Here is a 10,039-nt window from a genome sequence, read left to right as displayed (position 1 = left end):
CAAATTGCCCGTGATGTGTGAATGTGTCTGACTGTGTCCTTTAAATTTCCATTTAAATTCAAACATTAAATATAAACCTGTTGGCCGTGTTACAGGCAGAACTACTGTCCGAGACCTCTGGCTATATGAAAATAATGCACACCTTCTAACCAATCAGATTCAAGGATTCAACTGCACTGTGGTATGAGAACAAAATAAATACAAAATATGGGCCTAATATGTTATTCCTTCATTTGGTATAAATGGTATGGTAATTATTCGATTGTAGTGTATCACGCCAGAGAAACAGTGAAACGTGTGACAACATACCCCGCTCTCCCCTACTTCTTCTTCTGCTTCTTCTTCTTCTTCTTCTTCTTCTTCCTCTTATTATTATTATTATTATTATTATTATTATTATTATTATTATTATTATTATTATCATCTCATAGCTGATTGGTTTGTCACTTCAACCGCTTTATTTACTAAAGTAATTTTCTCCATAATAACTTTATGAAACGACTCCCGTTGGGAAAAACAGATAAATAAATAATAGAGTGGAGTGCGTTTATGTCTTATTATATTATTTTATTACCGAAAAGCTCAGGATAGACGAGTGCGCGCGCGTGTGTGGGTGTGCGCGTGTGTGTGTGGGTGTGTGTGTTTGCGCGCGCGTGTGTGGGTGTGCGCGTGTGTGTGTGTGTGTGTGCGTGTGTGGGTGTGTGTGAGTGTGTGTGTGTGCGCGCGCGCGCGCGTGTGTGTGGGTGGGTGTGTATGTGTAGCCCGAGCGAGGTGTTCATTCAGTCACTTTGGTGGTTTGGAGCACTTTCCTCCTGAACATGCTGCATTCAGGGCTCATGGCATGGAGCTTAGAGAAGACTGTGTGTGAAGCTGAGACGCGCAGAAGGTGTGTGTGAAGCTGAGGTTTGAGTGGAACTCTGTGCACACAGCCATCATGAGCTCGGTCAGTCACCGCGCCGGATATTCCTTCTGCTCGGATATTCTTCTTCCAGCGGTGCCGTGTCTCCTCGTGCTCATGACCACAATCAGAGGTAAGACCAGGCACTGTGTGGGGTGAGGAAGAAGCCCTACAACTATTCTTCCTTATTATTGGAGATTAAAACATAAATAATAATAATGTTAATAATAATAATAATAATAATAATAATAATAATAATGATAATAATAATGTTAATACTACTACTACTACTACTACTAATAATAATAATAATAATAATGATAATAATGTTAATACTACTACTACTACTACTACTACTAATAATAATAATAATAATAATAATGATAATAATGTTAATACTACTACTACTAATAATAATAATAACAATAATAAAATATAGATAATACATCGATATAGATAAAATAAATAATAGCAATAATAATAATAATAATAATAATAATAATAATAATAATAATAATAGTAATAATAACAGGAAGAAGAAAAACAAATCCGTTAAACAGCACATTAATAATACATTTTTATTCATTATTTGTATTTTTATGTACAGATTGCATGATAATAATGATAATAAAAATATAGATAATACATCTATATAGATACAATAAATAATAGCGATAATAATAATAATAATAATAATAATAATAATAACAAGAGAAAAAACAAATCAGTTAAACAGCACATTAATAATAAATTTTTATTAATTGTTTGTATTTTTATGTACAGATTGCATTATTATTATTATTATTATTATTATTATTATTATTATTATTGTTGTTGTTGCTGTTGTTGTTGTTTTTGTTGTTGTTATTATTATTATGGCAAATAGAATTTACTTTAACTAAGCTAAACTCCCAAAAATCACGTTTGACTTGTACTGTTTGATGTCAGATTAAATCATTTTAATTAAATCCATTTGCTGGATATATTACTACTACTACTACTACTACTACTACTACTACTAATAATAATAATAATAATAATAATAATAATAATAATAATAGTAATAATAGTAATGGTTGTTTCGGACATTTACACAGTCTCACTTAGTTTCTATATTTGAACATGTCAGTGCAACTGGTTTTGTGTGTGTGCGTGTGTGTGTGTGTGCGTGTGTGTGTGTGTGTGTGTGGGGGGGGGGGGGTGTCTGTGTGTATCTGTGTGTGTGAGAGATGTTTAAAAGTTCAGCGTTTCCATGAGAAAGGAAAGGAAATCAAGCAGAACCCGTAACCTTAGGAAACCTCAGTGTGACACACTTCTGCTCGACCTGTTCAGGCGGTTCAGGTGCCATATTCTCTGTGTGACAGTGAATTCATCAATTCCTTTATCACTGATGACGTGGTGGAGAACGTATAATGCAGCCTGATCAATTAATTGACAGTGCCGCAATATCCCAGATGTGGAAAAGCTGCATTTTTGAGTTGCATTTTTTAAAAGAGTGAACATACTATATTAATAAAAGATAATTGTTGGTCTTCACTGCCAGACATTTGACGGAGTAATAAGTAATCTAAATAGTGATTGATTCTTGGCCACTACAGATTATACTTTGATTTAGGGCTGTCTTGATGTGAATTTGGAAATTGGTTTTAAAGGAAAATTTGATCTGTGGACGAATTAATGCACCCCGAGATCTTCAGAGTGGAAAACCATTCCCACACTGGATTGTTAATTCACATTTAGTGCACAAGTCAATGTTTATTGGGAAATAAATTCATTGCCAGACGCTAAACAGTAATACAAGCAGTAAATATTTCGTCCGTTTTTTTTTCCCTCCCTTGATCACACATGCATGTATTTGAAATCTCTCGAACAGTGTAGAGGAACGGATAATGAAATTCTGCTCTCACACAGACGTGAAGGTTGCATGATGACAATGCAGCAGTTTGGGGAAAGAGAGAAATTTGTATTTCTAGACAGAGTAGATCGCTAGCCTTGAGTTTCATTTTTTTTTGTGGTTCTCAAAAAGTGCCACTTGTGACAACGAAAGATAAGCGAGAATGATGATCGTGGCCGTTTTGGAAGCCAGAGTCATCACTAGATTTGAAATAAAAGTTGAAACTAAGCTCCTCAGGGTATTAAACTTTTACATGCAGTAATAGGTGCTCCTGATCAACATGTTTTTTTTTATTTTTGGGGTTTAAAAAGAAAAAAAAATTCTTTTTTTTTTGACTACTTGGTGTCTCTGAAGATTTCTTTCTTCTCTCTTTCATCCGAGGGAGATTTTCCAGACTTCTCCTTGTAAGCTGCCTGTTGTTAAATATACAAATATAATTAAATTCAAATTAGAATTTGATGAGATGAGAATCAGGGCACTGTCTGGACCCTTCAAAAACAAGAACAACTCTCGTCTTTCCCTTAACATGTGGGAGACAGGTGTTGGTCTGCCGTTGTGACGTTGCTTATTTAAGGGTGTTTAAGGGTTTTACAGCATGTCAAATTAAAAATAAGGACATTTTGTTAGAACAGACTGTACGTGTTCAATCATTTTGTGACATGTCATTAAAAAAATAATAAAAATTTATAAAAGGCTGACGTCCTCGTAATAAAGTCAGAAATAACAAGGACAACTCTAACTTGAGGAAAGGCTTCAAGGGTTCTTTGGAAGGTCAGTAGTTCTAGTGTTCTAAAAAAAAAAAAAAATGGTTCTGAATGGAAAATTTTCCAAGAGGAGGACAACTGTAGGGACCGACATGGAACTTTTAAGGGTTCCTTCAGAACGGGGGGTGTCCAGTGATATCTACAAACAGCTGTTATGGCTGGCTGCTGGTTGGATGTCTGAGAGAAGTCCAACTGAACAGGAGCAACAACTTATAGCTGATTGAACATCAAGATAAACTGATTAAACAGGTGGTTAAATAGTTGGAATGAAAACCTGCAGCCATTTCAGCCCGTTTACGGGACACCTTCATGACCTGTTTATGGTATTAGGGAAAACCCTTTTAAGTATGTGAACGCCTTTGTCTTTGAAAGCCTCCAGAACATGGAGGGAACCGAATAGAGTAAAGTTGGGACTTCACTGCATTTCATGATTTGTGCTTTGGCCCTGGAGATGTCGTTTCCAGCGGATATAACTTAACACATCTGATACACTACTTCACAACCTTCGGAAGCATCCGAGTAGTAGAGTTATGTGAGTTGTTGTTGCTGAGTTCTGCAGGGTGGTGGATCGTCATGATTTGCATTGGTGTAGAGCAGGCGTTCTCAACCGTCTTCTTGTCAATGAATCGTTTTAAGGGTTTAAAATTCTTTGACCAGCTCAATTACTAAAATAATATAGGTCTACTGTTAAATTATTTATTTATTTTTTTTAAATCACAATCCACAGTATTAGACACAGTAAAGTATTGGACTGATCTTAAAATATTGATATGTACATATACACTGACATATACAACCCCAGTTCCAAAAAAGTTGGGACACTGTGTAAAATGTCAATAAAAACGGAATGCGATGATTCGCGAATCTCGTAAACGCGTATGTTATTCCCGGTAGAACATAGAAGACATATCAAATGTTTAAACGGAGGAAATGTTCCCTTTTAAGGGAAAAAATAAGGTCATTTTGAATTTTATGTCCGCAACACGTCTAAAAAAAAAAAAAAAAAGAGAAAAAAAATCGGGACGGGGGAAACAAAAGGCTGGAAACGTAAGTGTTACTAAAAAGAAACAGCTGGAGGAACATTTTGAAACTAATGAGGTTAATTGGCAACAGGTCAGCGACATGATTGGGCATTTCTTTTATTTCAAAGGACAGTCTTTGGTGTCAAAATCCAAAGGACGAGGCAGAGACACCGTGTGTGACTTACTAAAAGGAATGAGAAGAACGTTTGTGTTGACTGGCTTCAAGCTTCAGACATGCTTTGTAAATCCCAAGCTAAACTTTGATTTATTTCAAAGATATGGTTTTAATCCTTTTGTGTGTGAAGTTAAAGAATTTGCACTTGAATTTAAAAAAAAGAAGATTTTTTTTTATCATTATTTTTTTTTTTTATTATACAGATGGTCTCAATGCAGCTTTACAGCCACAGTACCAAAAGCAAGCCAAAAGCAAAAAGGCAACATAACTCAGAAATCATGAGAGGGAGTTCATCGTCATCTGGCTGACACGGAGAAGATTTCGAAGTCTGTTTAATGAGACTGTAGCGTATACGTTTACATAGAACGTAGCTAGTGATGTAAAAGGTATCACTAGTATCAGTGCACTAAAGAAATATCACGAAATACAGTCAAAAACGTATCCAGTGTCACTGGATTTACTAAAAAGACTGATAATGATTACTGAATATCGTTGGAAGATAAATAATTGAGTAATAAGACCTATAATTGGGTGTATGCAGAGAGAGGGATTGATATTAAAGGCTGTTGTATACGTGTTTGTATTTATCTCAACAATCCTGGGTTTTAACATTTTGTAGCATTAAATAACATTTTAAAATAACAAAATAAAAATTGCTTACATTTCTGCCAAAAACTTTACTGCTGACAAAGGACTAGTTCAGAATGAAAATACTTGGCATTCGCCATCTGGACTGCAGTGAACGTCAGGTGTTCAGATCAATACAGAAAGTGAATTTGAATTGAATGCTTAGAGCTAAACGCCAATGGACAGAAAACAACTTACTGTTTCGTCTGTAGTGTTGTATTACTTGTACTGTGTCACATGTACGCCATGTACTCCACTTTCCAGTTACCAGTGTGTCTTTTGTCTAGTCCTTTTGCTGGTTGTTATGTATGAAATAAAGCACAATGGTTGTGGAACATCTGAGAGACACCTGAATTCTTTTTCCTTACTGTATGCTTTAGCAGCTATGACCAGTCGGCCCCTGACCAGCCTCTCCGCTTGTTATGTTACCGAGAATCCGAGAATGTGTAAAGCCTTATCATAGCAACATATTTTTCTTGTCTTTTTCATCTGCCATAGAAGTCCCTGTTACTATAGAAACAATAATGTATTAGAATAAGCTCATTACTGTAAACCTGCGATGGATCTTATGGCCAGAACTGTCAGAGCTGCTGTTAAAGGAAATGAATCAACACCTTCTGAACAAGCAGGCTCGAGAACGTATCAGTGCTGCGGTAGACGTCTCGCTTAAAGGCTAAAGTGAAGTAAAAGTGGCCGTAACCAATAAAGTTTTAAAGTTCAGGTCTGTGCACATGGAATGCACATATGATGTGATTGGTAGACTTTGGACGTGTACCCAATAGTCCCAAGAGCTTCTGGTATGTTCGGTTTGATCAGATCCGGGAACGCTGGTTCACTTCCTGATATCTACTTAGCCCTCGTATTGATTTATGATCATATTCACAGCACATAAAATGCGTGTGAAATCTCCGGGATATGCTGCATGCTATAAAACATAAAAGTAAAATGATAGGACAAATTTATTTACTTGGATATTATCCGCTCGCTTGCTTCACCTCTCTGAAAGACATACGAAATATGACTTTGTTCTTGCTTGGTGTCGGCCATAATTGATAGTAATTACTCTATGCAAATGTCTAATAAGGTCATGTAATTAAAATTTCGAATCTCTATCTAGATTTTAGGAAATGCGACCTTAACTTTTCTTTGTTCTTGTTCTGGGATGATGTTGATTTCAAGTTTTTGTCATGTGTTTAGCATTACTGCACGCTTTGTCTTTGTTCTTGCTTTTTCCATCCATTTCAAATTGGGGAAGAAAAAAAAAAAAAAACAAAACCCAAAAAAACATCTTTATGACAGTGGGGGGAAATAAGTATCGAACGCGTCAACCTTTTTTTCATTAAATATATTTCCAATGAGGCTATTCACATGAAATTTTCACCAGGCTCTGGTGTTAACTCATGAAATCCGTAAATATAAAGACTTCACAACATTCACAACAAAGTCTATAAATAAAGTCATGTGTAATAAAGTGGAATGACACGGGAGGAAAGTATCGAACACGAAAGTAATTGTACCTCCGGTGTGTTTAAACTAATAGCAGCTCGGTTAGTAAATTGATGGGCTATAAAAAGGCTTTTCGTTACCAAGCTGTCACACAAGAAACATCTCATGATGGATAAAAGCAAAGAGCTCTCCCAAGACCTTCACAACTTTATTGTTGCGAAACATATCGATGGAATCGGATACAGATGTATTTCAAAACTTCTGAGTCCTCCAGTAAGCACCACTGGGGCCGTTATCCACAAATGGAACATCACTCCGTCATCAACCGGCCAGGCACAGGAGCTCCTCGCAAGATTTCTGACCAGGGATTCAGAAGAATAGTCAGAGTAGTGTTCAATACTTTTTTTTCCCTGTGTCATTGCACTTTATTAAACATAACTTCATTTATGGACTTTAATGTGTGGATTTCTCGAGTTAATACCAATTTACTAACCCAGCTGATATTCATTTGCACACACAGGAGGTATAATTACTTTCGTGTTCGATACTTTCCTCCCGTGTCATTCCACTTTATTACACACGACTTTATTTATAGACTTTCTTGTGAATGTCGTGAAGTCTTTATATTTCCGGATTTCATGAGTTAACACCAGAGCCTGGTGAAAATTTCATGTGAATAGCCTCATTGGAAATTTATTTACTGGAAAATATGTCGACGCGTTCAATACTTAGTTCCCCCCGCTGTATATTACAGAATTTAAATATCAGATATGCATATACTGTATGTATAATATTTATAGAGGTATATTCTGCAAGATATTGATGCAGAATATTGATAGAAATGGTACTAGACAACATGCTTAGTCAAGCTGCTTACATTTTTCCCCCATATCATCAGTAGATCCCCAAAGCCCATTACCAGGAGTCCAAGAGGGTATAATTTACCCTGCTGTCTAGGGCAAAGATTTTGCTTTTCTCTCTAGCTCTACATTTACAGCATTTAGTAGATGTCCTTATCCAAAGCAGGTTGTAGAAGTGGTATGTAGTCTCTATCAAAAACATATCCTCAGGGTTGGGTCACTAGGCCAGGGCCTAATCAATACCACTGAGCTAAAACCTCCTCCGTTAGAGCAGGTTCGTACATCATCAAAAGTAAACACCTTTGTAATAGATTAAATAAGTGATAATTAGGTGAAATAATTTGTAGTAGATTCAATAAGTGCTGATTCAAGTGTATAGTGAAGAAGTAAGTCTTCAGTGTTTATTTGAATACTAGTGATTGAGCTGTTTGGACAGCCAGGGGAAAGTTTATTCCACACCATTTGGGTACCAGGATAATCATGTCTAATTAGTATGAGTACCTGCGAGTGAACAAGAAACTCGTGCAGACATTTGGAGAACACACTGTATGAAACTCGGGTCGGGACTGAACTGGAAATCCTGAAGCTGTGCGGTAGCACCGAGTCACCATGCCACCCAGATATAAAGAGCTTTGATCTAAAAACCTACATACTGATTGGCTTTGCCTTTAGAACTGTATTAACTCTTCCATGTACAGTCACAGCTTTATAAGGAAATCCACGGTCTCTGTAGGTCCCAGGCAAGCTCAGTAATGTTTTTTTATCTGAAAACTGGTCTGTAGTATAGAAGCCGTAAGAGGCCATGCATTATTATTATTATTATTTTTTTATTTTCTTGTTTTCTTGTGATCTTGACAGAACAAAAAGCTGTTTTGGGGAAACACTTGATATAGAGAAAGATAATTACTGAGAAGCTGGAATATCCTGCTTGCACCTCCATCTTTATCAAAATGCCAAATTGATGTTTTTTTAAAATAACTTTTCAGTTAATCTTAAGTGACATTGTAAATCTGTATGTAAATGAGCAGGTGTGTGTGTGTGTGTGTGTGTGTGTGTGTGTGTGGGTGTTTCTCGGCAGCAGGGCTTGGTAGCACATGGTTAACATCTGAGATCTGCCCACTTGGCCACTTCCCGTGTGGAAATGTGAGTGTGTGTCTGCCTCAGGTGCTGCACTGTAACGGCCAAGAAAACTGTCCTAACGGAGCCGACGAGGAGCACTGTGGTTAGTGGCCACACACACAAACACAAACATATTTATATATACACACATGCTTTCCTACTCTGTCTTACACTCCACTTTGCTGGTTGGGGATCATGACCTGGATGTCTGCAAGTGTGTATAGTAGCTTTTATGTGAAAACCTCAGTGGATGGAACTGGACCGAGTGTGTTCCTTAATGGAATACTACTCCAAAGATATTTTTTTTTAGACTTTTATTTAAATCTACGTACATTTTTATCTACCTCATCTGTAGCATATAGGAAGATTCCATATATACATTTTACTCTACTGAGACGTTGCGTTTGTTCATTTTTCTTTTCAAAATATAAAATGGGGAAACAAGGAAATTGCTTCTTAATATATTTTTTTTTTCTTGGCACGCGGTAAAATAACCAATTTTTTTCCATGAAATTATTTTTAAAAAATCAAAATGCAAGTACATTATGAGCAGAAATTAATTTGGGGTGATTAACATTAACATTAAAATGTTTTTAAATCCTTCTGATTTTCTTCCAATGCAAGGTCATCCTTCTTTGCCGTCACACTCTTGCTTGCTGTTTTTTTTTGTGTGTGTGTCTAAAAGTACATAGTGAGCCACACGAACAGTACATTAGACATTAATGGCAATCATTAATCTACCCAGTAATTGCTGATACACATCTGGGTCATTCACTGGGTCATTTTTTTCTTTTCTTTTTTGTTCCCTTATAATAGAAGTTTAAGGGCAGTTGTTAAATAAGCACAATAAACATTAAGGTAAAATGTGTAAGCTTTTATGAGTGATTGGTTGGTTGGTTAATTGATTGCCAAGCGCTAGTCCATTTAAAACTGTCCATGCCTATTGCCAAACTGACACTGCACCTTGCAGATGGTGAGCCCACTGAATGGCTCCATGTCACTGAACCCTACTGGTTTATGTTGGTGGCCGGTCAGTAGACGCTCGCTTGTGGACATCCTCCCGTGTCAAGGGTGGGTCCTGGGAACCCTAATCTGAGCAGTGTACCCTTAGTAATTTTGATATCTTTCATGGGAATCTTTAGGATCGTCTTTTGTCTGGCCTCTCAGCTCAACCTCAGATTTGTTCACCTAGGGTGGCCCTACTTAGAGCATCAATATCCAAGAGCCATAACCC

At 36.7% G+C, this 10,039-nt stretch overlaps 1 protein-coding gene across 2 annotated transcripts in view; it reads left to right on the top strand.

The window, feature by feature from the left end:
- Positions 1-499: 499 nt before the first annotated feature.
- Positions 500-10,039, top strand: part of rxfp2b (relaxin family peptide receptor 2b) — a 44,364-nt gene continuing 34,824 nt past the window's right edge. Inside the window, exons 1-2 of one of the 2 annotated variants that reach the window (XM_017490664.3) lie at positions 500-1,031; positions 8,768-8,908. In XM_017490664.3, the coding sequence (XP_017346153.1) occupies positions 935-1,031; positions 8,768-8,908 (238 nt within the window). In that variant the 5' untranslated portion in view covers positions 500-934. Of the gene's footprint in view, positions 1,032-8,764; positions 8,909-10,039 lie in introns of both variants that reach the window. The other variant, XM_017490663.3, reaches the window with a different exon arrangement.

The sequence above is a fragment of the Ictalurus punctatus genome, chromosome 17, assembly GCF_001660625.3.
Source record: "Ictalurus punctatus breed USDA103 chromosome 17, Coco_2.0, whole genome shotgun sequence".
Taxonomy (NCBI): Eukaryota; Metazoa; Chordata; class Actinopteri; order Siluriformes; family Ictaluridae; genus Ictalurus; species Ictalurus punctatus.
This window is presented reverse-complemented; position numbering and strand designations above follow the sequence as displayed.